This window comes from Actinia tenebrosa, unplaced genomic scaffold, assembly GCF_029948245.1.
Source record: "Actinia tenebrosa isolate PJP-AT-01 unplaced genomic scaffold, QUT_ActTen_1.0 PGA_scaffold2__45_contigs__length_23673736, whole genome shotgun sequence".
NCBI lineage: Eukaryota > Metazoa > Cnidaria > Anthozoa > Actiniaria > Actiniidae > Actinia > Actinia tenebrosa.
In genome coordinates, this window is record NW_028292579.1 from 20,265,973 (window position 1) to 20,293,953 (window position 27,981).

Below are 27,981 nucleotides of genomic sequence, written 5' to 3' on the forward strand. Positions count from 1 at the left end.
TCGTTATTTATTCGAAGGTTTCAGTATAGACCGGTATAGCTTGGATTTCTTTCTTTTTATCGCCACATGGTATAACGAAGTACTTTTCTACTCCTTAACTCACTTAACCGGCGAAGCAGAAAAAGTCATAGAAAGCACATCAGAATTTTGTTGACCTCTTGAGTAGTGTATCAGGTGTATGAATGTATCTTATGGTTGAACGTGCCACGAAATATCGTCCTTCTTCACCTCGTATGTGTATATAAGGGTTATCAGATGTGTAGTGTTATAAGATGATTTTCAAAGATGTTAGTAGCACTAGTCTCTCGTGGGAGTTACGTCTAGTAATTCAGTTTGTTTTAGTTGTTTCTGTAACGCTGAGGCTGGCATCAGCTAGCGAAGACGGTACCATCATCTTTCCTCCTCTACCTAAGGATGAACCGTACAAACTTCAACCGAATGCAGAAACTAATTCAAATGGACTCATCGATATTTCTGCCGGGATCGCGAATATCCTCAGAAGCCAGCCACCTTATGGTAATATTATTATTGAATTCTAAAAGGTCGTAATTTGTTTGTAAAGGATAAATTTCGTGGCTTAAAAATAACCCATAACTTATTCACTTTCAATTCTTCTCATGACAGACGTCATTAATGAAATCGTTTCTAATAAGTCTTTTAATAGCAAAAAGGTAAGAACGAGTATTATAAATAATAGGGACTTTAAGTTGCAGGACGGCAACGCGGGCGACAACATCGGCGAAATATATTGAGGCGCTTCAACCTTCTATTGTTTTATTATTTCGTGTTTACCTAGTGTTTTACTCAATAAGCACCGCCGTTTTATAGTAAAATGGCGTCTTTTGGGAGCCCTTTACTTAAAACGAAAATCAGCAAAGATAAGCTTTTGGCGTAGCCGTTCTCTTTAGTACGTGAAAATATGACATTTCACGTCTTACTTTCAGCATAAGAAGGCAATGATGCACAGTATTTCGTACATTCCAACGAGTATCTATTGAATAGCGCAATTAGTGCTATTGTATGGTTGCCGTCGTCGTCGTCGTTGCCGTCCTGCAGCTTAAGGTCCCTAATGATAATATAGGAACACGTAGACATTTTTAGTTGTTAATATGACCTCCATATAATTGTTGGTCAGTGTTGTGTATATGTGTGGGGGTGGGAGGAGAGGATTCACCACAGTGGTTAGGGGAGAGGAGGTTTAGGTTCACCACATTAACCAGGGGAGGGGAGGGTTTATCACAGTGGTATGGGAAGGGCAGGGTTGTGTTCACCATGGCAGCCAGAGGGGAGAGTTGGGTTCACCACAGTGGCAAAGGGAGGGGAGGGTTGTGTTCACCACAGTGGCAAGGGGAGGGCAGGGTTGTGTTCACCATAGCAGCTAGAGGGGAGAGTTGGGTTCACCACAGTGGCAAGGGGAGGGGAGAGTTGGGTTCACCACAGTGGCAAAGGGAGGGGAGGGTTGTGTTCACCACAGTGGCAAGGGGAGGGCAGGGTTGTGTTCCCCATAGCAGCCAGGGGGAGGGTTGGGTTAACCACATTATCCAGTGGAGGGGAGGGAAGGGTTTACCACAGTAGCAAGGGGAGGGGAGGGGTGGGTTCACCATAGCAGGCAGGCGGGGAAGGTTGGGTTCACCACAGTAGCAACCACAGAAAATACACACATTACCCCTAATAGAAAGTATAGTCAACACAGCACAAAAAAGAAAAGAAAAGACAAGCATATGACAGGAGGTGGTAACAGGACAGAGTCCCAAAAGACAACCGCCCCCTTAAATGTGAGCAATATGTAGTGCAGTATAACCTCGATAAATTTTTGGTTATGTACAAAGGATATATATGTCACACATTGTGCTGCAAATCATTCTAGAAATCGAATAAAAGTGGATTTTGAAAATATGTTTTTCTGACTAATATATGCATATCTATCATTCCTTTTCAAGGTCATTCAATATGAAGGACCCATGATTACTCTAGCAGCAATATCACTGACATTTGCTTTAGCCATGCCAATCACTGGATTGATTGTCTGCTGTCGCTGTTTAGACCATAAATGTTGTGGAACTCTTAATGAAGACAAAAAGTTAGATATCCGTCCGACAAAGAAGCGAAAGCTGTATGCTTTGGCACTCATAGTTTGTTCTATATTTCTTATGTAAGTTAATATTATTTTTGTTTTTCCATATTATATTATGGTAGTCAGAAGCATAAGTCTTTCACTTTCCAAAGTACCCCTACCCCCTCCCCCACAATACCAACTCACTAGAAAGTATTAGGGGAGGGGAGGGATGGTCAATGGAAAGGGATAAATACTCAAGTTGCATTTTATTATGAAACACTTGGTTAAACTACATTATCCTTCATTTTCGGTTTCATTTGAAAGATAATTGTAGGCATCGATGTAATGTTTATAGATCATAAATCATTATTGTAATGTTAATTTGGCAACTATTTTAACAATAGGTTTTGTTCCTTTGCTTTATTACCATCAATTCATCACCTTACCCTCATCTATATATATCTCTATAATTATGTATGCTCCAGGGGCATAGCCAGGATTTTCCAGGGGGGTTGGGTGGGGGTGGAATGGCTTGTTTGTGCCACCAAAATGCTGAACCAAAAAAAACTTTAAAAAGGCCTCGTTGGTTTTTTATATATGAGAACTACAAGGTTTTTCTCATTGTTTTGATGCTGTATAATTACATTATTTTCAATGTAAAAGTGAGAAAATATCCATACCTTATCCATGGAGGAAATTGGAAATTCTGGAGGGGAGGGTCAGAGAAAGAACAAAATTACAGAGTTTGTATGGAAGAAAATTGAAAATTCCTGGGGTAGGGGGTCCTTTTATAAATTCCCTTCGTCAGGTAGTGGGGGTATGGATATTTTCCGGAACTACACTATTCAATTTTGTTAATGAAAAAATACTTAGTTTAAATGAAAATATGTACATATATCTTTGATGATAAAGTAATAATAAATCTTTTAATTAACTTTAATTTTATTACCTTCATAGAACTGGTGCCATTATCATTTTTGCATCCACCTCCAAAATGACTGGCACTTTACCCAAAGCAAGAACGACATTTGATGATGCTTTTGATGATATTGTTACCTACAAAAATAATAGTTTTAAGGTAATCAATGCCACCTAAAAGATTTTAATAATAAGATATTAAATAAAATTACTTTAATAATAATAATAATAATAATAATAATAATAAACTTTGTTTATAGAGGATAACACTTGACAGTAATTCAACTGATAAACTTGTGGTCCTCTGTTAACGTCTCTAGTTAATTAGGGACGGGACCGTCATTAACTTGATCATCCGAGCCACGTGAAGGTCTAAACATTTGCAGATGTAATTACAAAGGCAGCACCTTCTCCTCAGTTATTTTAAGACCCTGAGTGTTGGTCCGGCCGAGGCTTAAACCACAAACCTCCCGCACAACACACCGACGCTCTTACCAACTGAGCTAGCCGGGTGGCGGTTAAAAAAAACTCTTCATCACTAATCAACACTGCAAGTACAACAGTGTTGCGCAGCTCAACGGGGTTGAACTGAAAGCATGTGAAGGCACCCCTGGCAGCTGCTATGCAGTCCATGTATGACCCTGGAGAACCAGTTTAAATTAGTTAGGGTTTACATGATATGCAATATAATTTTATTCTGATTGCATAGAGTGGTCCTGTGAAATGGTAAGTTCAATTATTATAAGTATACTTATACTGAGATTTTTTGATAATTAATATTAATAAAGATAATAATTGTAATTTTTAATTATTAAATTATTGGTCTTTTTTATAGAAAATGAACCACATTGTTGGGCCGGAAATGTTGATAGTTCTTGATAATGTTATCAAAGAGATTGTTGGTGAGTATTGAGATAATATAGAGTGCAAACAATATATAACTTTAGTAACACTAAATAGCACAATTTCATGCAAATTCCATTGTTTTCTATTGTTTGATTAGCACTATTTTGTACTATTTAGTAACTAGTGTTTCACGGATTAATTGTTTGCACTCTACCATAACAACAGCTTTAGATAAGTAATTTAATATTACATTATTTAGGTGGTACTGGTTAGTGTTTCAGGACAGTAATGGTTTTTCAGGTCAAGGGGGGGGGGGGGGGATGTCAATACCTGCATTGTTGTATTTTTACAGTCAATGTCAGCTCATTGGCATTATCATGCAACACGAAGAAACCCTTTGCCACCCTGTTCAGTCTGTTGTTTGGTTATACAAAGACTTTCAGTCTCACTTACTGAACAACTACTATAGCCAGGGCCACTTAGACAGGGAGAACCATTCAAATTGTAGAATAAAAATGATACATTCCAACTTTGGGTATTGGAGCCAATCAGAAAGCAGCAGAAAACAATAACTTTTCGAGATATCTTTTTATTCCCACGAGAAAATGACAATGGCTATCTAGTTGTTTACACGTAACATCAGGGTCAGATTATATTATTAGTCTAGGTTTCTGATTGGCTCTGGCTGTCCAAATGGTCTTAAAGTGGCCCTGGTTAGAGTCATTGCACTGTAATCCCCAATTATTATTATTATTATTTTTGCAATTATTTTTGTGTGTGTTTACTATTCTTTTATCAAATTAAATGATTTTCCTTTTGTGCCTAGGGCTGGGGGAGGACATAGTAAACCCAATCATCAAACAGGGCGGTCCACTTGTTATTAATCTGGTCAACTCGGCCATTAAACTTAACAAAGGTAAGACTCTTTTATCAATATATATTATTATAATGCTTTTAAAATAGAGCAATCTTTGAGCTAGCCGTGCCCTGACTTAGATCAGCCCAGAGGTGGTTTCAGGGTTCAATCTGTGAGTTAGCCATGCCCTGCCTTAGATCAGCCCAGAGGTGGTTTCAGGGTTCAATCTGTGAGTTAGGCGTGACCTGACTTAGATCAGCCCAGAGGTTGTTTCAGGGTTGGATCAGTGAGTTAGCCATGCCCTGACTTAGATCAGCCCAGAGGTTGTTTCAGGGTTGGATCAGTGACTTAGCTGTGCCCTGACTCATTAGATCAGCCCAGAGGTGGTTTCAGGGTTCGATCTGTGGTTGTTCCAGGCTTTGAACTGTAGTACTTTGAACTGTAGCTCACTCTGACAGTGCCCTAACTAATTGATCAACACTTGAGATTTCAGGTTATGTATTGATAAAATGTTATGGTTTGAGTGTTTAACAAAATTAAATCCACTATAATCATCTTACAGATATCACAAGCTCACTTAATCTTCTTGAAGATGTACAAAATACAGTATCATCATTGGTTTCTGATGGCAAAAAACTAGATGAGGTTTTATCTGAGTCAAGAAAAAACATATCAGAAGCAAGACGTGAATGCAATACGCAAACCCCAGGAGATGCATGTAAATCAATACCAAATGAAAAGCTGCTTACTGGTGAAGCTAACTTCACTCAGGTCCCAAATATCACCGATACAAAGAACAGAGTGCAGGATGTTGTGAACACCAACTTGACTCAAGAAGCTGATAAGGTTTGTGGTGTAACTATTAACTTTAACTAGTATATATACTTGGTACATGTACTTACTTACTTAAAGCACACTGTGTTATTTATATGTTGAGATAACTAGCTAAAAACTAGTGTGAACTGCATCGCTGTTTCTAATGAAACAGTAATGATAAAAAGGTAAATTATACACCGTGAAAAGATGAAAGACTTACTGACGTTTCGGACGCTAGTCCTTCGTCGGAGTAAAAGAGCAAGTTCTTTCATAATCTTTTACTCTGACAAAGAACTAGCGTCTGAAACATCAATAAGTTTTTTCATCTTTTCACGTTGTATCATTTTACCCTTTTATCATAACTGTATTAGTGTATAAGCCAGGACCCCAAAAAAGACGGATTGTTACCACTCAAATGGACAAAGGCTCATGGCCATAACAATTTAGGTTATTAACCTAAATTTTTATTTTTGGGTGATAGCACTGCACAAAGTGTCATCTTCATGGTTTAAATACCATTTTCCCACCCCTCCCTACACAGGCAATTTTAGCTCACTTAGGTTGATGAACACGAGTTAAAGCATTTGTAAGTACCTAATACACCCATACATTGGTTAAAAATATGTGCACATTACTTTTTATCGACTAAACCATCACTCTCAACTCACATGTGAACATCATAATGATCACGTGATTAGTCACATGGCCTATAAATGCCAAATATACCCAAATAGCCCGAACGACATAAGGATTCAGATCCACAAACACCTTCAAATTTGTATTTTCCTGCATATCTTGAAAATATTCGACTTTAAATGTTTGTTTTGATAGCGCAACATGTGATTCTGCTTCAAAACCAAATATTTCAACTCAATACTATTAAATATTCACTTTTACGGACTAGTTACCAGTCCCCTGGACTCACGGCCAAAGCTGTTTTAGGCATTGCCGCTTCGATTAAAAAAAGGAATTTAAATTATTGATTTGGGTATATGATTCTCGCAAATCAAGTTAACTTCGTGAACAGAAGGATGGACCTTTCATCCATTGGGGATATTTGTTTTACATTTAAGAAGGCCAGCCGATAAATCTACGCTATGGCATAACCCTTACGAACAAAACTGGATCTGTTTGCTGTGTCTTTGAATCCAGTCAAACCTAAACCTTGCATCAAGACTATCTCTTAACAGCAAAACTTGAGTTACTATGGTTGTTGACATTCTGCAATAGTTTTTTTTTTCTCTTTTAAGTTAGTTATTATATCTAATAACCGGCTGCTACCATTCGAGCTCTGACTATTTTATGTCGACTAACTAAAGCGAACTTCAAACCCGCAAGTAACCTATATATGCATGCCTGACTTCATAACTTTCAAAATGGAAAAACCCTGTAACTCTAATGACTTCAGTAATGCACGACAAAGTTTATTAAAAGTCATCATCATCATCATCATCTTCGTCAACGTCATCATCGATGACATCTGCAGAATTGTCTTGGGCCGGCTGGTTAGTGCAGTCCTTCAGAGTGCAGAGATCTGTGCACTTTAATCCACTGGTCATGCAAACACAGCTCGAGAGTTCACAGGTCTTCTTACATTTACAAGCCAGCAGTTGCAGTACAGCAGAAGGAGCGGCCTGCCCATCCATCCAGTTGATCAGTAGTTCGATGGATGAGCCGTCAGTGGAGGTCTGTATCGTCCATCCCATACCATCTGGACTGGGGATGTCTGGGTTAGCTTCCAGGCTCCGTCTCCATATAGCTGCAGATGTGAATCAATCTTGCACTATTATATATCATTCTCATCTAGAGTTAGAAGACAAATAATAATTCAACTATTGGATAGAAGCAAGCATGTTCAACTAACCTGCTTGGTAGTTCGCACGAAGGACGTGTTTTCGAAAAGAGTCCTGGCAAGGTGGTAGCTGGTGCGACTCAATCTCCCCATTCTTTGCACAGAACAGCTCATACCTTGCATCATTCACACGGCTGGTGTTGCTGACCACTTGTGACATGTACATAGAGCAGGTGAACTTCTCCAAAAGAACGAAGAGATCTTCCGACACCGTCCATGCCTGCCCAAGCTCCCGGAACATTCTTCTCGCGCTATCGTCACTCTTTAGGATCTTGAGGGCTCCTATCTTCCCTTTACCAGCGAACGCACTAACTGTGTCACATCCTGTGAAAGAATGCAACCCAATCAGTGCCTCGCATACCTCTTGCCCTGTTCTCTGAACCACTCTTGTGATATCTACAAGTCGTGTCCTAGTTCTGGAGCCGCATCTCATGAAGAGCTTGGCATTGATGGTGCTGCAGAAGTTTAATAGCAAGATGAAAACGTCTGTATCTTCAGAGCAGACTGCGACTGCCTCGTATCCCTCCTGGGCAGCATGCGCGGCATGGAGCAGCAGACGTGTATCAGCTTCCTCCTGGCTACTTGTCAACTCCTCTACAATGTGGCTTTCCTCTTCCGTTATCTTCCAACATTCGTTCTCGGCAGTGACAAACAAGGCCTTTCCATTCATTCTTCCCATGCACGCTACACTTCTCCATTCTTGTGAAATGAATTTTATTAGACTAGTCTTGTTTTTTACCTCAGACAAGAACACCCTCCACTGTTTGACAAGCTGAGAGGCGCTGATGTCTGACAGCTGGACTCCGGCAACTTCTCCTCGCATGGCTCTCTCTGCATTCTTGATTGAGATATCTCGGTAAGTATCGAAGACCACGTCGATTCTGCTACTCTGGGCACCCTCGTGAAGAACGTTTGTTAGAAGTGAAGATGCAATCATTCCAAAGGTTGTCTGTCGCCCACTAACACTCAACTTCTGGACTAAACTCATGCCGTCAATTATAGTTGCCGAGTTTTGCGGAAGGCAATCAGCCAGCTGTACATCCTTTTGCAGGAAGGTCGCCAAGGCTGCCTTGTTTGTTTTCCGAGGAAGTCCTTCTGTAGTAGCTAAAGACCATGGCAGAGGTCCTAGACTGTACTGCAGCAATTCTCTGACTTCGATTTTTCGGCTTTGACCAATGATGATGATACGTCCGAAGAGAGATCTGTCAGCTTTCAAGATCATTGTCCTGCCATCGACGGAGACTTTTTTCTTCTTATTAAGGGAAGAAAAGGTTTTCAGTTTCTTCAACTTGATTTTGTCATGAAATTTTATCTGTGGTGGCGAGGATTCCAGGCGCTGCTCTCTGAAAACTTTGTAGGCTTCTTCCCCTACTTTCTGAGCGTCCAACAGGTCTCTAGTTACATCATCAGGTGCTTGTTTCGCGGTAGATAAACTAACAAGCTCTTTGCTTTCTGTGAAGGGGTTATTCCAGCCTTCAATCAGACTCTCGACCGCTGTTACGGCCTCTTCGTCTTTCCGTTTCCTTGTAGACAGCATGTCATCATGATGATAAGATGATTGCCTTACTTGAACCATGTTTCTCAAATGTGAAAGAAAAGAGCATCGGTACTCGGCAGTCATGTAGAATCTGTCTACTGCTCCTGTCTTCAGACTATACTTGATAATGCCTCCACTTGATTTTGTGTCCTTGTTGATAGTAACTTCGGTAGTCTGGTCTACGGGAAGGCGTCCAAAAGGGCTTTCTCCAGCAAGTTGAACAGAAAACTTCCCATCCATGAAGTTGGAATACACGTCGGGGTGTTCGGAGGGGAGATTCACCATCTGAGCATAGTAGACGGGAAGATACCTTGCGTAATTGACCTTATCGTACGCAAAGCACCAGGGGATCATGTTGGCGATGGCATGGAGATGGAGCTGCCAGTTACCTTCACGAGATGCTCGAATCAATTCGAGTAGTATATCACCAACAATGTCAATGTATGACATCCAAAAACAGGACAGTGGGCCATTATTAGTGCGCAAATATTGCAAGTATTGCTTCCAGAGCTGATGGATTTCTTTGAAATATTCACTGTTCAAGATACTTTCACAGATCTCGCATTCTGCTTCATCAACCACATCCTTGACCTTGTCTTCGAGGACATGTAGCTCGCGCACTTTATTTGCGTGGTTGGCTGTTAGCCATGGTATGAACTGCTTCCATATGAGTCGCATTAGGGCTTCGTAGATATACTTGTGGACGCGGACAGCACGATTATACATCTTTCCTTCGATAACATTAGATATTGATCCTTCAGCTAGAATGCCAGATTCAATAAAAATGTCCCTCAAGCCAGCATCTTGAAAGCGCTTCCCTATGGTGGACAGTAGGTTGCAAATAATGTGAAATGTTCCTAAGCGAAGAATGATATTTCCATACAGCTCTACGTTTTTCCAAGCAACTTCACATGCCTTGGCATATAATGCTTGGTCCATAACAACCACGATGTTGTCAAGATTAAGCCTTTTTCTGATATCTTCGGACTGGCGCAGGATCTCATTGACGGTGGACAGCTCTGTAGCTGGGGCATTTATTGTTGGTAAATAAGCCACCACGTCTTTGCGCACATCCTGCTCTACTGTTGTTTGGACATTGAAACCGGTCCAGCTTGGCACCTTCTGGTTGTCCACATCAGCTTGGCGCGCTACAACCCACATCAAATTCTTTTGCTGAGCTTTCTGGGCTTCTGTCTTCTGGGTGTTCACCATGCCGCTGCTCGCAACAATACGACCTGGACCGACTCTATCAGCGGCGATGTATGCTGGCAATGGCTGTTCTTCATGGACGATGCTTCTTTGTTTGGATTTCAAAACTGGAGGTAACTCTGTGGGCTGTAGATGAGGCCCAAAGACTCTTGGTTGCACTGCGATGCCATTGACTCTGTGGGTGGTGCCTGCTCCAGTCAAGGTTTCCTCCAGGCGGTCGATGTTGTCCCACGCTAGATTGGTAAAGACATTAGGATTGATGGTTCCTGGCAGTATTGTTGTCTGATTGAGGTTGGCAGCTAGTTTCTGGAGACATAAGCCGGTATCGTTCTCTTCAAGTTGGTCATACGACACACCATGACCAAATCGGTTGAGCATACGGATTACTTCTACATTTCCAGTCAAGGTCTTGACTCCATATGCTAGGAGAATCTGCTTTGGTGGTTTTGTCTTGCCACAGGTCACTGCATAAATAAGGTCTTGGCTGAAGGACTCGAGTAACATCTTTACTCGTGCAGAGGGATTCGTCATGTCAGGATTAGATGTCAGAAGTCCCATCAAAAAGCGGCGAAGACACTCTGGCACAGGAAACTGATCAATGGATAAATCAGATGGGAGAATAGGCCATGGCGTTGTCCACTTTATATCTAAGATCGCCTTTCGCAAGTGTCCAGCGCTCTGATCAACGATGCTCTGCAATTCTGATGCTTTGGACTTCACGCTCTTTAGTTCCTTTTCGATGCTTATCATCTTTTTCACTGTTTCCTTTACATTCAGGTTTGCAGGCATAACCAGTAGCTTTCCTTTCTCATCTGGGAAAATTTCTAACGTGGAACCAAACTCTGACTCCAGTTTCCTTCTCATGTGTTTCTTGGTCGATTCTTTAAGTGGTTCTTTACTTCTGGATTGAAGAAAGGACTCAAGCTTCTTTGTTAAATCGATCATAGTTACCACGACTTGCGAATCTAAAACATCACTTCTAATAAAACGAAACAATTCTAAGAAAGCGTCATATTCGGCATCATCATCATCGGTCTCATTTTTCTCTAGGTGTGGCTGTTGAGTGGGCCTGGTGTAGTCACGGTAACAGGATCTATGGTAATGCGCTTCTGCTGCGACGATGTCTCTACTTGTAATAGCCAGGATCTTCTCGTCACATCTCACGGTAGCTATCTTGCGCAGCGTCTGGTCCACTCTTAACTGAGTAGCTCTGACAAGCTTCTCTAGTCTTCGGTTTACATACTTGGGTCTCTCACAGAAAATGCATTCCTGTTGGTAGACCCGGGATGAGGAGGATGCACTTCTTTTTCTTGGTGTTTGAATTGAAGCTTCATCTTCATAGATTTCCTCTTCCAGGACTTGTTTTCTTTTAAGCGACTCCAAATCTCTCTTGATGGTAAATGCACTGCGACATTTCCTATGATAATATATTTCGGGTACAACCCCTTCACGGGTATTTCTTGCGATTTCAAGGAGCGCATCATGTTTTCGAATCTTAGCAGCTTCTAGCAGCGTTGCCCACGAATCGAAACTTTCAGGGGTAACCAAATGGTCATCATCGAATTTCAAGCTTTTGTAATGAATAATGCAAACTTTTTCCTTTGCATCCATCCATACGGTTGCTGATAAAGGCTGTTTGAATAGAATAACAAAGATAAAGTCTATTTCAACAGACCTATAAGCCTATAGCTCTATAAATCTTTAGTTTTCTAGGATTTTTTCAAGTGACTAATTGATTGTGTGACTGAGAAAATATCAATTCAATTGAATTCAAGGACAAAAAACACCAAACTAAATTCTATTACTCAATGTTGATCTTTGCTCAAATGACGAGGCGGCCATTTTGAAAACTTACAGATATTAAAGAGACGAAATTATTGGCATTAAAACTCTGATTAGGAAGATTAATAAGAAAATAAGATTCTTCTGAAGGTAAAAATTTATCTTTTTAGTTTAAAAAGTTCATTTTGAAGTGCAACGACCACCTAAAACCATAATTTTACGAGATCTAAAACTTACCTCAAGATAAAGTTCACTGGACGATTTCACCAGCACGTACTGTGGGCTCAACCACACCGGCGGCCCATGAAACAAGAATCTAATACTGGGCTTTTGTCATTTATTTCCATTAATCCCAAACGATTTTTTTTTTTGCTGCTGCTGGTGCTTATTCTCTTATTATTGTTATTTCTGTTATCATTGTTATTTCGAAAACTGCATCCCAAATTTGTGTCTCGATTTTCTCTTTCCCTACCCCTCCCCTGAGGATAAAGATGGCAGGCTAACATTTTCAAACATAATTCTGTGCCCTGAGACTGAAGTTTTAAAAAATAAATGCTTGCAAACTATAATTTAAAATGTTTTTGGGATATTTCTCGTGCAATTAAGGAGCAATACGCAAGTTTCCATAAGGGGACATTGTGACCCACCCCTCCCCCCCTAAAAACACAGAAGATGACACTTTGGTCAATGCTATCACACTTATTTATGAACAACAGGTAAAATACATCAAGAAAAACCACAACTGCCTTTTTCCATTAAAATGGTACTGACAACCCTCCCTGGCTTATACACTATATTATATGTTTTTCATTCGGGTCTAATGTTTTCTCATTACAAACCCATGTGTCATTCTCTTGAGAATAAGATTCTTCGTTTGAGTTGTATCCATATTCATGTGTCTTCTCATGTGCAACCATTAAACAAAGAAATGATACTCTAGGGAATGACACATGTTCAGAAATGGGAAAACATTCAGTCATCTGTCTTCTCATGTGCAACTGTTCAACATAGAAGTAGTTCTCTAAGAAATGGTGCACGCTGACTAAAAAGGAAAAATTGCTCTACTGCACAATGATAAATATTCTATTTAAAAGTCTATTTCCAAATACTATACGTCTATTAAGTTTGTTCTTTTCTGATGAGTATATATGCAATATGTATATAATAGCTTACATGTTTTATTGCAGGGTAACAAGTCCTTTCATAATCTTCCAAAGAAAGTTCAAAACATGGCCTCAAACTTTACATCAGGTAAAATTTCTCACACATGTTCGGAAAATGTTTCGTACAAAATGCTAACCATTCCCCCCCTTATACCTTATTCTCCCTTAAATGGTTAACCTTTTAGCAATGAAAATATGTATACACCTATTTCAAAAAAGGTTGTCTCACCTAAATTAAGGAAAACAGGATAGGTCATTCCAAGAAAGGAATTCTGGTCATTAAACTAAACAAGTTTTCATCGAGTATCTCAACACTAAGCTCCGCGTTCTTGACAAGAATAAGAAGCAGAAACACATTCCAAGTTATTGTTTCCAGCTATTCATGGGTCTTGAAATAACCTAGCACCTATCGCTAATATTCACTTATTATATCTCATGTTTCGAATAAACAGGCTTCGAGAATTACACGAGCGAAGTGAAAAACATCTCGACAGACTTTTTAAGACCGTTAGAAGACAAAGTGGATAACGTAAGTACTAGTAAAATATTAGTTGGAAATCTTACCTTTAGAGAAAACTTCCTGTTGTTGTACAAACTCCGTCAGATATATAGACTTTTTAAGACCGTTAGAAGACAAAGTGGATAACGTAAGTCCTAGTAAAATATTAGTTGGAAATCTTACCTTTAGAGAAAACTTCCTGTTTGTTGTACAAACTCCGTCAGATATTATTTCATGTGTTACACGTAGTATTAAATGAAATTTTTAGGATAAATATTGAGCAAAGTTTTTTGAACTCCCTCCATTTTGTTGGACGTAGATTAGACACGGAAAGGTCAGAAGCGCATGCGTCTTGGACCCGAGAGCGACTGTTTCCCGCCAAAATTCCGACGAGGTTTACTACTCTCCTCTCTCAGCATTCCGCGTGCTTAAATCAGTATTTTTTTAGACAACTGTTTAATATTTCTTAATTTTATACTTCGATTCATTTTCGAGTTTTAAATGTATTTTAATTTTCGTACGCACAATCTCGAGTACAATAGGCCATTTCACGGATCCCGTTACTCAACCTCAGCCTCGTCAGCGTGTAATTATTCTTAGTAGAATTTGACTACAGTCCGCAGTAATGAAAGGAATTTACACATCAACGAACAATTGAAACGCTTAAAAATTTCACAGGTCGCAGGCAATTTCTAAAGAATATATTACACGCTGACGAGGCCGAGGCCGAGGTTGAGTAACGGGATCCGTGAAATGGTCTATTCGGAATTTCTAGGCACGAGTGATGTTTTGAAAGTTTTCAAAATTGGACGAGCCTTTAGGCGAGTTCAATTTGAGAACTTTCAAAACATCTCGAGTATCTATTAATTCCGAATTGTACGAGAAGATTGTGCGATTTTTTGTTTATAATACACTCAAAAAAATTGGGCAACTTAATTTGGACCTACAGAGTACAATTATACTCAAGATCGTGCGTTTTTTTGTTTATAGTTCACTCAACAAAATTTCAGTAAAAACTGCGAAGCGACGCCGTTCATCTCTGTCTATTTTGCGGCCGATTTTCAGTCCATCGCGCCACTGAAATGCATAAGAAAGATTAGTTCTTACGGGCTTAAAATTTTATTTATATGTTTTTTAAGTACAAAATGATAGAAAATAATTGTTTTGACATTGTTTTGGCCGTATTGCAATAGCGACTTAATTCTATACTTCTACGGAGTACAATTAACGCTATAATTGTACTCCTCTCGACCAAACAGAGTCGAGTAATTTTGTTGAGTGTACTATAAGGGATTTAATTGAAATACTGTTGTCCAATCAGAATCGAGTAATTTTGTAGAGTGTTTTATAATCAAATTAAGTTTTCAAAGTTGCCTTTTTTCATACTTTAAATTCTGGGTTTGAAATTCTAAAATTCTCTTATGTATTATATCGTTTTGCATTGCAGATCATGAGGGAGTCAGTTTTACCTTTAAAGAATGATATAAATGAATACCTCAAGCCTGACGGCGTGATTGCCAAATATGATCAATACAGGCAAGTCTGAGATTACAATTTCATACCTTGGTTCAGAGAGATTGGCATAAAAGTCTGCAACGCTGTGGTGGATTTAGGGGGGGTTCATTGGGTGCAAATGAACCCCTCCCCCCCCCCCCCCAGCTGGTACCTTGGATTTTCTATATTTTTTAAAATAAATAAATAAAAGTATGGTACTAACTCATGAGATTTAATATGGAATGGGACTGGTGGATAGGTTATCCTTATCAGGAGCGCCCTTAGGCCAGTGATGTGCCTCATGGGAAAAATGATGATGCAAGAGAACGTTATTGTTGTGCCGAGATTTGCAAAAATGAACCCCCTCTTAAAGTCCTGGATCTGCAACGTTTTTGGAGCTTAGTTTTCTAGCAGTTAACTCATCCATAGATATTCCAAATACACACTGCGGTCTTATTGTTCTTTGGTGCTAATTTGTTTGCAGAAACATTGCGTATATTTTGAGCGGGACGTTGGTTTTCATCATGGTTATTCTAGCTCTATCGGGCATCATACTTGGTATGATTGGAGCGAGTACCTTTGACACTCCGAGTACCAGAGGAAACATGTCTGACCGTGGTGGAAAGATTTTGATTGGGTAAGCGAAAATATAATATATTAATAAAAACTGAAGAAGACGGAGTATCGGATATAAAGATACATGGGTGGTGTTCGCGGCTAACGTGTCGTCTTTTACCGCTGTGAGTCCAGCGGGTCGGGTCGCTGGTTTGAGCCCTGCGGTCGCCACATGTGAATTGAGTTTGTTTGATGTATTGTTCTCTCCTATACTATGAGGGTTTTCTCCGGGTTCTCCGGTTTCCTCCCTCCATAAAAATCAACATGTGAGTTGAGCGTTGTATGTATAGAATATTGAATGTAGTGGTAATGCGTGTGAGCGAAAAGTGTCCCCAATTAGTGTGAAAGCGCTAGAACTACTAGACACTTAATTAAAAGATATTTATTTATTTATTTATGTGTACGTGACGTGTATGGTCGCTTCAATTGGGTTAAAAGGCTTAACAAACTAAGAGAGAATAAGGTGTCATTCATTGTAAAGGGTTGGGACCCCCAGCTAAATACTTCCTTACCTTGCTCTGCCGTCCCTGTACAAACACCACCATATATAGAGCACTTTTCGCATGACTGTGAAAAGCTCACGGCACGAACACGTTTCTGACACGGCTAGGGATACACCAGACAAATCACATTGCTCGAGAATTCACTCGGCTCCCAAGGGCGGATCCAGGGTTTTTTGAATGGGGGGTCTCAGGGGTAAATTTTGTGGGCAAAGGAATCCCAGTCGCATTTTTACCACAGGAAGCCCATTTGACCTCAGGAATGACAGGGGGGTCGCGACCCCCCCGACCCTCCCCCTGGATCCGCCCTTGGCTCCATCCAATCAAATACCCAGAACACGGCATAAACACGGCAAAAGTCACGGCACTTTCAGACCAATCACATTGCGCGAAAAAAAATCAGCCAATTAAACTTTTAGAAAACATCACGGTCACGGCACAGCACTGAGCTTTTCATAGTCATACGAAAAAGCAAGACCATAATGAATCATGTTCGCTATCTCAGAAAAAGTCTACAATCCCAGATGAACATGGACTGTAATTAGGCCACGCCATTTTAATTTTACGACCATTCTCGCACCCAGAGCTGAGCGTCAAGGGAGTTTTATTGTATTATTATTTGAACGAATATTATTCATATTACAAAGTCTAAATACTCTATACCATTACTTGCAGAGCTGCTGTGTTTTCGATGTTTTGTGCATTTGTCATCAATATTTTAGTCGCCGTTGTCTTTTTTGTTGGCACGAACACGTCCATTGTATGTAGAAGGGTAGAAGACCTCGAGCTTCTTAAACACGTAAGTAAGCTGAAATAAAAGCACATCTTTGTTATAATATCAACACAATACTTCAGTTACGAGTTCTCCGTTGCTTGGACTTTTAGATTCGATTTTGTGCAGAATATTCACGTGTTTCACTCAAGGTCCGTCGAGTTTCAAAGTGTTTGCATTGTTAAGTTGTGCATTCTTTACTCAGTTTACCGGTGGTAGAGTGCACGCACTTAACCCGTGAAACAAATACTAACTTTTAGTGCTAAATGTCGATAAATAAACAATAGAAAACAAAGGATTCTGTATGAAATAGTACTAATTAGTACTAATTAATGTTCACGGATTTAGTGCGTGCACTCTGTTTGTGAATATGTAGACACTATATAATACAAGGCTTAGACTGAGTAAATCAGTCTGTGATCAAGAAACACAGCGGTAAATTGGAACTCGAAAATGGTCTACTGGGATCCGAAGAGCACAAGAGAAGGAAACTTATGTTTCTGTCCCGGCTAGCTCTGATATAAAAACACGGTTGACAGCCAATTAGTGCGCTTTATATCTCAAATATACCATATTCATTTACAACTGCACCCAAACCATTTAACAGAAATTGTTGTCATATCATATATCTTTAGACTCGAATTTAGAGTTTCCATCGCTGTATAATAGGTCGAGTGGTTCTCAGACAAAAATCAATAGTTAAGTTCTCACCTTAATCTGATGAATTAGCCATTCCGAGGTTAAAAGTCCTTTTTTCACGAGGGTAGCACTTAATAGCCAGTGGCTAACAAACCTGTGGCCCTCATTCCATGATCGAATTGGAATTTAGGAGTTGATTTTTGCGGAGGGAGGAAAACCGGATAACCCGGAAAACCCTCGAAGCACGTGAGAGAACCAACTACTCACATACGAAACCGTGCATGTCGGGACACGAACCCGGCGGCACTCTAGCTCGGGTCGCATTGGTATAAGGTTAGCGCTCACACCGCTACGCCACCCGTGCTTCCCAAATAAAAGACTGGGTCGAGTCGGATTTTCAGTGCATCGTGGGACTGTTTCAGGGGACAAAATAGTCGCCATCTTGGAAATACGTCCGCTAAAACAAAATGCACTGCAATAGACAGTCACTGCAATACCAACTCGACCTCAACCTCAGAATGGCTCATACGAACGTTATTTTCAGACCATTGATAATCCTGATGTGATGAAACCGCTGACTTTGACCTATAAGAATAAAGCACTTGAGGTTTTCGTCAACGATGTATTAAGGTAAGTCATTTTTGAGCCTGAAAAAAAATTAAGATGATCTCTTTGATCTCTAGTTGTTTTACGAGAGGCTAGAAGAGAGTCTATAAAATGGGGTCATTTTTGTCCCCCACCCCACCCCCCTGTAGGTCGAAAACATTAGCTTTTCTTGTCACTCCTTTCTGCTTGTCGCCTCATTAGCAGGGACTCCGAAGCAAATATTTGGCTAACATTAATGACTGGAAGACTAAAATATTGGGTTGTTTCGGAAGCCCGGGTCTCGTAGCGGTCAGAACACCCGCCTCTCACAAATGTGACGCTCGGGTTCGAGTCCCGGACTCGGTGTCGTATGTGAGTAGAATTTACAGTTGGTTTTCACCTGTGCTTCGAGGGGTTTTTCTCCGGGTTCTCCGGTTTCCTCCCTACACAAAAAATGAACCTCTAAATTCCAATTCGATGTTAGGAGATATTGTCGATAGGGTTAACTTTATATCTCCTTTCCCACTGTAATGCGAATAAATTGGGAATACATGTTTACCTATTTAAAGATGTTGTACAATAGAGATGGCAACCATTTATGACAGTAGACAGAACAATAGAGCCTTTAATTTCCATGGGAAACTGAATTCTCGCCTCATGTAAGGGAATCAAGAATCCGGAATCCACGACATTTTAGGTTTTTGAATCCGGAATCCAGCACTCTGGAATCCGGAATCAAAGCCTTAGAATCCGGAATTCAGTTTATAATGGAATCCGGAATCAAACCTTTTGGAATCCGGAATCCGCTACTTTGAAATTCAAAGTATACACTCAAATGCTATGGTCTCGACCTAGAGTGAACCGATGTAGCCCCTCCCCCAATGTGTAATATGTCCACCAGGAATATCTGTCATCGGATGCTGATTTAATTGATAGACGATTCAAATATAATTTTCAGAGAGAGTATCTGAAATTTAACGATATGGAATCCGGAATCCGCAATGCAAAAGTTTTGGAATTCGTAATCCAGAGTCTCGGAATCCGGAATCCAGCTCTTGGAATCCGGAATCCACCATAAGTCCGGATTCCCTTACATGGGGCGAGAATTCCCCTCCTGTAATGGCTGCCATCACGTGATAGTTGTTGTTTTTGTTGGACTAGTAGTTCCCGTAGCCCAGTCCCTTCTCTTCCTTGGACTAAAGTATCCCTTATTACTAGTGAAAATACTCTTAATGTTTCCTTTTCATACTTAGTCAATGTGAAGAGAACAAAGCACCTTGGACTGTACTTAAGATGGATAATCTCTTCAATCTTTCATCGATACAAAACTACAGAGATGTATGTACTACTTATAAACACAACAGACCTATGGGATATTCGTTCGTTCGTTCGTTCGTTCGTTCGTTCGTTCGTTCTTTCTTTCTTTCGCTATTTCGTTAGTTTGTTTGTTTGTCCGTTCAACTACAGAGATGTATGCACTACTCTGTCTATAATTTCTTTCTTTCTTTCTTTCTCCACAGAAAATTCCCGATTTGGATGAAGTCTTTAAAGACATAAACAAGACTGTTTCAGACACGTCTGTGTTGACAGACAAAGCAAAGAAAAGCATCAACGACTCGCTTGATGCTGGAGTGCAGAATATCAACTTCACTGAATACTCGCAACAGGTAGGAGTCTCTCTAGTGGGACGGTACGTATTATGGGTGTCATGTGCTGCTACGGCGCTGTCCCGTCTCACCGTTGTCCCGTCTCACCGCTGTCCCGCCTCACCGCTGTGTAGGTTATGGCGTCCCTGGGGACACGGATTCGATTCTCAACTGGGCCGCATATTTTTGGGGTGCATGCATATTATGTCATAGCCTCCCTGTTGGAATTGGTTGAAGATGATAAAACATTCCACATTAGCTTCTCTTGTTAGATCAACCAACATGGCGGTTGTTTCATTGTTATTTATATCTCAAGGAAATTTAAACATGTGGAATTTGTTTGATGTTGTTCTGTCACTTACCACGAAGCTCCACGAGGGTTTTTCTTCAGGTTCTCTGGTTTTCCTTCCTTTGTAAAAAATCGACTTGTGATTTGAATGTATTGTGTTGTAAATAACGTAAGTAGTTTGACCTACAAAAATAAAGCAGTTGAAGTGTTCTTTAACAATATGTAAGTCAATTTTGAGCCTGCAAAGAAAATGATGATGATGAGAGGCTAGAAAAGACTCTTTAAAAATGGGGCATTTTTGTATGTATTTTGATATATTCTAAAAATATTGCCACCAGAACAAAGTCGCGTACGAAAGAAAAAAGACTTAAAGATTTTCAACATCTTCGACGGCGACGTCAACCGGAAAAGTGAATAACTTCTCTTTGGGGTTCTGTTCATTGGAGATTTCATTCAAAACATTGTCAGTAAAGTCAACTCATCCACAAGGAAGACAGACTTTGAAGACGCCCGGACCCTAAAGTGAAGTTATTTACACTTCCGGTTGAAGTCGCCTTCATAGATTTTGCAAATCTTAAAGTCCCTAATGAATGGGAGGGAGGGAGGGAGGGAGGGAGGAAAATCCAGCTCCCTCGTGTATCCCGCGGGCTAATGATTTAAGAACTTGAGTTTTCTTTTTTTAGACTGATAAAGGAATAGTCCAAGTATCCCTGACCAGCTTTGCTGAGAATATCACAAGAGTAGCCAAAAAGACAACAGGGGTAAGTCATGTGACCATATGTTTGGACTTGCTAAAGAGATATTTAACCAACTAATTGTTATCGTCCCCGTCCACTTTGTATAATAAATAGAATACTCATAAAGGACTTTGTGATTTGATTTTATCTCATTCTCGTTCCCAGAGCCTGCGCTTTAAAAATCGCCAGACAGTGGAAGGCAAAGCGCTTCCGCTGGTTGACAAAAGCGCAGGCTCTGGGAGCGAGAATGAATTTTATCATCAAATGATTCACTTGGGCTCCCTATGCCCCAAGTGTCACCGGGCATGATAAACTCATTACCCTACAGCTCATAGATATCGTTTTCCCGTAGAACGTAAAGACCAAGCTACAAGGCACAGCAGACACGTTGGTGAACTTCGACACTAACACTGTACAACCAGCACAACAGAAATCAGTAAGAACATTAATTTTTTTCATTCATTATTGGAAATTCATTACCAATGTGACCCGGGTTCAAGTCCTAACGTTATCGGTGTCGTATGTGAGTAGAGTTGTTTGTTAGTTCTCTCCTGTGCTTCAAGAGTTTTTCTCCATGTTCTCCGGTTTTCCTCCCTCCTCAAAAATCAACTACTAAATTCCAATAGACCCTCTTTTCGAGTTCCAAATTACCGCTGTGTTTCTTGATTACAGACTCATTTACTCAGGGTTAGCCTCGATTTTGTGAAGAATATTTAAGGTATTCCAGTCAAGTCCGTCAAGTTTCAAAGTGTTCGTATTGTTGAAGTTGTGCATTCTTTACTTTACCGTTGGTATTTGCGAGTAATTAGACGCTGATACGAGGCTAAGCCTGACATCGGGTAGAATTCTATTGTTCTATGCGACATGAACTTACAGTTGAGAGATTTTCAAAGATCGGTATAATTTCACGAATACATTATAGGATATGCATCATTAACTTATTTTCCGTTAACACTGATTGGCTAGACCAAAGACAAAGAACTGTCAAACGCAAATGATTGACAGCATTGAACTCCCTTGAGTCATATCAGGGTAAACATTTTGATTGACATCACTTGATACATAGTTAATATTAACTATTCTTGATATGACCAGGAAAAATTATTCGAATGATAGTTAAAGTCTCAATGAGTGATCACAGGAATGACTTGTTGTGTTTTTCTTGACAACCGATCGGAAGTCGAGAAGTAAACTAAAGCGACTTTATTTGGGTTAAAGTTAACCATTTCCCATATGAAAACTTTTCGACTTCTTAAGTGATTGTAGAAATATGAGCTAAATCATCAACTCTTTGAAAAATCTTCATACTTCAGTTCGTTCATATAGGCAAACTTTAAATAGCATTTAATGGCAAAGATATGCGATTTTCACGTTATTTTTTTCGGATCTTGCAAGTGGAACTCCAGTTCTACAAAAGCCGTATGAAAACTTTTTAAGTTAAGTGCTTCTTCATGCCAGAAATAAGCGTTTTTGATGACAACTACGGGCATTTTGGCCTATTTTCTTTGTAAATGAGCGCGAGCAGTCGAGCTGAACATTTGAATTTGGCGCTTTTGAGCTCATGAATGTCCCGGATGTGACGCCCCATTCTGCCCGATGAGTAAATGAGTCTGTAATCAAGAAACACAGCGGTAATTTGGAACTCGAAACTGGACTATTCGATCTTTGAGCTTTCACCTAGTTGAAGTCTAGTTGTGATTGTCCCACGCTGTGATAAAACAGCTAAAGCTTGATACATTTTTTTTAGATTTATCAACTAACTAAAGAAATGAGACTCATTCATCCCCATAAGATGATTTGTCATTCTTTTAGAATCAATGAAATAAACTTGGGCACTCGGCTAATTCAGACAATTTTGTGAAGAGATTCTAGCTAAAATAGATTCATTTGAAGCCCTAGTAAGCAGACGTACAATGACTGATAGTGCAGTTTTCGTATGACTGTGAAAAAATCACGGCACGAACACGGCCATGACACGGCAAGGGATACGCCAGACCAATCACATTGCACGAGAATTTACTCTCCATCCAATCAAATACCCGGAACACGGCATAAACACGGCGCGGACACGGTCACGCCAAGATCACGGCACTTTTAGACCAATCATATTGCGCGTGAAAAATCAGCCAATTAAAATTCTAGGAAGTATCACGGTCATGTCACTGCACGTCACGCTTACGGCACTGAGCTTTTCACAGTCATACGAAAACTGCACTATATACACCTATTTAAAAAACCGCTGTCTGAGACACGGAGTATAGCTCGCTGCAAATTGTAACATATTAACGGCCCCAATTCAAAATAACAAATCCAGGATCCCTTAACTTCCTACCTTCTTTATGACTTTGCAACTCAAGACTAAACCACAATCAAACAGAGAAATTAATTAGTGGTTTTGAACCATTTACAAGAGAGTAAAAAAGACTTAAAGATGGCGGACTTGACACCACAAACATGGCGGTGACGATTTACCGAATGAGAAATATGGGACTCTAATGATTGTTAGCTGCACGGCTGCTAATAGCGTCGTAGTATGTAGCCCGTAAAGTCCTCCACTGGTCATAAATGTAAAGCGCATTGAGACAATGTGAAATGCGCTATATTCTACTCTTCCCAGTAGACCGAGGTAGTTGTGATTTTTTAATCGCCTTCGTAGCGTCTGTTATGTTATCCGCAAGTACATTTCTAATCGACCACGTGATGCCAATGTTGTACCACGTGGACATGTTTTTTACACCACGTGGTCAAAATTCAGTCAAGTTTTAATCACGTGGTGTAAAAAACTTGTCCTCGTGGTACAACATTGGCATCACGTGGTCGATTTGAAATGTACTTGCAGATAACATAACAGACGCTACGAAGGCGATTAAAAAATCACAACTACCTCGGTCTACTGGGAAGAGTAGTAAAAACTTACCAATTTAAGAATGAAATATGTGGTATATGAAAGAATTATACTTTCTTGTGTTCCAGGAACGTCTTAAAAAACTTGTTAATAAACTTCAGATTGAAGCCAACAACATTGTGGTAAGTTTGTCACACTTAATCAAGGGCCCATAAGGGACAGAAAGGGACTCTTGCGACTGTCCTTCACATATCTTAATTTATGGAAATTTATTTTAAGATATGCGGACGCCTTTTGAATAACTTCCGCTTCAAACGGCTGATAAATCAACTGCAGGATTCAAAGACAGTCGATTTTTAAGCTTTTGAATTATTTAAAAATACTAGTTTCTAATTAAAACATCAGAAATCTTTGAAGCCTGCCAATTTGGAAAGGGATACTGATAGGAATAATGATACTGATAAGACGGTCATCTTGAATTATCGGATGCCGCGAGAGAACAAACGTAGAAACATTATAATGCATAGAGTGGCGAATAATTTAATTTAAAGTCTTGGTTTTTAACATATTGTTCCAACTGACAGGACAGAAAAACGGGTTCTACTTTCGACGTTTATGCGTTAATAAGCTTTATATTTCATAAACAGGCTCTTTTGGGGCTGATTAACAAAATACCAAAATTTGGGGAAATTTAAGGAATGCGTTTTTGAGATATAACGCCCTGAACGTTGAGAGAGATGATATTTTGATCAGCACAAAAACTAACATTTTCGCTAATGCCTCGAAAGTAGAATTGCTCGAGGTTAGCAGAATTTTGTGAAAAGTTTAATGCACAAGAGACACGAATGAAACACTAAACGTTTTTTAGCATGAATGAGAGATAAAGAAAAAAATTGCGAAAGTAGCAGCCTTGTCGTTTTTCTGCTCTGTCGTTCCAAATTCAATTGCTTTTTAGATTAAAGTTAGTATATAAAAGACTCTTTTAAAAAGACATCGTGACGGCTGTGCAGTCTAGAAAATCACTTTTCCAATGACTTGCTTCCTATGCATTCCATAATATCTTACTGCGGTTTTCCATATTCTGGAAACTCCAACATTCCAACGGCTTGTCGTGAAATTGGTTTTTCACTGCCGCAATTCAAGAACATAAAAGGTACCGACTGATTATTTTTGATTGACGGCAGCGAAAAACCAAATTTCAACGTGCAGCTTGAAACTACCGAGTTGCAGAATATAGAAAACCGCAGTAATACAGCAATAGAATTCAAGATGGCCGCCGTGCACGGTAATAGTAAGGCCAATTTTACTATAGACCCCTCGCATGTGACGTCAAGACAGCTCGATCTGGGGGACAAAACACTAAAGAATTCCAATTTTTCTGGTCCTATGCTTCCAAAAATCTGATGCATGGACGCAAAGATTTCAATAGATCGGACAAGCAGCAGCAACAAGGCAAGACTTTATTGTTAAATATAAGTTTTTTCTTTCTTGTTTAGAATGGTGTGGACAAAATTGGTAATGATTTAGTTAAGATTGAGAAATTTATCGTAGATGACGCCGTAAGAATAGCAGTACAGGTACGTACTATACGCCATTAATGGTTCTGTCATGATTTATAAAATGTTATTGAACCCTGAAACAACCTCTGGGCTGATCTAAGTCAGGGCACGGCTAACTCGCAGAGAGAATAAAGGTAGACTCCTAACAAACTCGAACTGAACAACACCGAACACCAGACTATACTACCACCATGTTTCCCTTCATACTGGGTTGCCTGTGGCAGTCCAGTCTAAAAATGCGTTGCGTTTCTCCGTATTTTTCTGGGTCAGTAAATGCCAAAATTGTGCAATAGTACCGACCTAGTGTTCTTCACGGCACTACCCAAGAATCCTTTGCGGATATATGATACCGATACTGTGTTAAGTGTGATTTATATTCAAGTGACAGTTGCCAATCAATGTCTAATTTATCAAAGTGATTGATTAGGGGCGGGGCTGCAATTCACGTGTCGAAAATTAATGTCTACGCATATTCTTTTTTTCGTTAGTTGCCAAAAATTCAAGGCTCAATGCAGGATTAGGAATTACTCGTGTGTATAAACTGACCAAGAAAGTTCAAGATGCCGTGAAAAGTCTTTCTTTTATTTGTGTACTCAAATTTTTAATTTAGCTTCTCAAAGCAAAAGCTCTAACTTAAACTATAGGAAAATAAGACTTCAAATCTTCCCGTGAGTGAACAAATTCCATTTCAATTTCCCGTGGTACTGATCGCCTTCACTTTGCTTTAAGTCATTTTTACTCTCCAGATTCTTTGCTTGAGATCTAATAATGCTAGCGCTATAAACGATTATAGAAAGCTTAAATAGGTTTGTTCGAGTTTTAAGTTTGGTTTGTGCTTTCGTGTGGATTGAGCTGGATTTTTAAAAATAGATGGAACTGCCGGCCATTTAATTGAAATTTTTACTCTTTGAAAATACTACAATGAAATACTTCTTTTCCCCCCAGGGATTTTCCTCTACTAGATTTCAATTTGACGGATTTGGGTAGACAAGAATAGGTTAGTCAAAATAGAAAAGTTTCACTATTCTATTTTCTATTACTTCAAATAAAAAATAAATAAATAAGAAAAAAAGGGGGGAAAAATAGAATAAAAAGGAAAAAAAAAAAAAAGAAAAGAAAAAAGAAAGAAAAAAGGTCACCCATCCAAGTGCAAAGCCTCCTCAAACGAGCTTGACTCAGTATCTTGAACGACAGCGATTTATCCACTGGACCACGGTTCCAGGTGAATCAGCATAACAATAGCCGTGAAAACAATGCACCGAATAGACTAGACTTTTTAACATTAAATTGTCAACCGATTCCGTGCGTGGCAGAGATGCAAGGGATTAGCCGATATGGTCCGGGGGCCGGCTGGTCTCTCCCCTGATGCTTCGGCTAGAACATTTTCTTGCGTAATTCGTACAACCAAGGGCAGAAGGATTTAATCGCCGTCAGGTCCGAAGTCCATACGCCGCCTCAGCTCTGCGGATGTCTCGGGGGTATGGCAAAGTAGAATCGTATTTTTTGAATTTCTTTTGGTGGGTTCAAATCCCATCTTATCCACACAAGATTTTTCTTTTTTTTTTTTAAATCCATTTTTTATAAGATTTAAATCTTCAACAATAAGGCAATCGTTTTTGAGAAAAAAGATCTATTCCTAGTCGGTTGCTTATAAGCCTGTATAAGTTCGATCAGACGTTATCAGTCATATGAGCAATATCGATCCGCGAAACTTGAGCTATGCTTTCTTAGTTTGCTGACAATACCATTTACTGCACTTGGATCTCTATATCACATGCCCGCAAAGGACTAGTGGCTGGTGCCGTGAACACTTCTGGGTACTGGATGATTCTGACTGAGAACATTGGAATATTTGATATTGTTGCGTCATCTATGGCGCAAAATCAAATTTACAAGTAATGTGACATAACGCAATACTATTTATTCTATAGGCTGAAAAAGGGCAGAACCTGCAATCATTTAAATGTTATGTAGAGAACACCATTCTAGTTTCCATGAAACATTCCATTTTCTTTTGGCTAACATTGCAAACTTCTTCAGCTGTACTACTCCTCTGTGCATGATACAGGCAACCCAGTGAACGCCTATAGAGCGTTCTGTTAACATACATAATAGTTATAACATTTTTTATCCAACGAAAGAAAATATAATTCAATAGTTCGTTAATGTTTCCTTGTGTGAACTATTTTGACAGGGTGTCACAAAGCATACTGATAATATATTGAACGACGTCGATCAGTTGTTAGATCACGTGATCAATCAGGTAGGCAAAGCCCTCTGTGTTCATTGGTGGATTTATTACTCATTACGCATACAGGTCCATTATGATGTAGGTCGGTGTATGCCCATCCATAACATGTACCATTCACTAACATCTTACTTATTACACATACAGGTCCGTTATGATGTAGGTCGCTGTAGGCCCATCCATAACATGTACCATTCATTAACGTTTTACTTATTACATATACAGGTCCGTTATGATGTAGGTCGCTGTAGGCCCATCCATGACGTGTACCATTCATTAACGTTTTACTTATTACATATACAGGTCCGTTTTGATGTAGGTCGCTGTAGGCCCGTCCATAACATGTACTCTTCAATCACATCCAATGTTTGTTCAGACTACTTTGGAAACCTTGTAAGTATTCCGCAACGGAACTTTTTTAGAGCAGTATTCTTAATAGTAGGAAACAGTACGAAGCCGTAATTACGCGTTGTGCTTGGATTAATTACAGCAAGACAATGAGAAGCCATTTCAATGTT

The 27,981-nt window shown here is 39.7% G+C and overlaps 1 protein-coding gene across 1 annotated transcript; it reads left to right on the forward strand.

Annotated features, from left to right (window-relative positions):
- Positions 1-19: 19 nt before the first annotated feature.
- Positions 20-27,981, forward strand: LOC148909541 (prominin-1-A-like). Its single transcript, XM_089033488.1, has 21 exons — positions 20-516; positions 625-671; positions 1,941-2,152; positions 3,014-3,134; positions 3,810-3,876; positions 4,647-4,736; positions 5,239-5,522; positions 13,060-13,123; positions 13,488-13,564; positions 14,982-15,070; positions 15,513-15,665; positions 16,819-16,942; positions 18,099-18,184; positions 19,393-19,477; positions 19,660-19,806; positions 20,758-20,835; positions 21,164-21,247; positions 23,785-23,838; positions 25,153-25,233; positions 27,410-27,478; positions 27,767-27,981. Exons 1-21 carry the CDS (start codon positions 273-275, stop codon positions 27,923-27,925), a joined length of 2,415 nt encoding a protein of 804 aa, XP_088889614.1. The 5' UTR covers positions 20-272; the 3' UTR covers positions 27,926-27,981.

Coding starts and splice junctions, on each gene's coding strand:
- LOC148909541 (XM_089033488.1), top strand. CDS start 273: ATGATTTTCAAAGATGTTAGTAGCACTAGTCTCTCGTGGGAGTTACGT. Junction 517..624: donor CAGAAGCCAGCCACCTTATG/GTAATATTATTA, acceptor TTCTCATGACAG/ACGTCATTAATGAAATCGTT. Junction 21,248..23,784: donor AACCAGCACAACAGAAATCA/GTAAGAACATTA, acceptor CTTGTGTTCCAG/GAACGTCTTAAAAAACTTGT.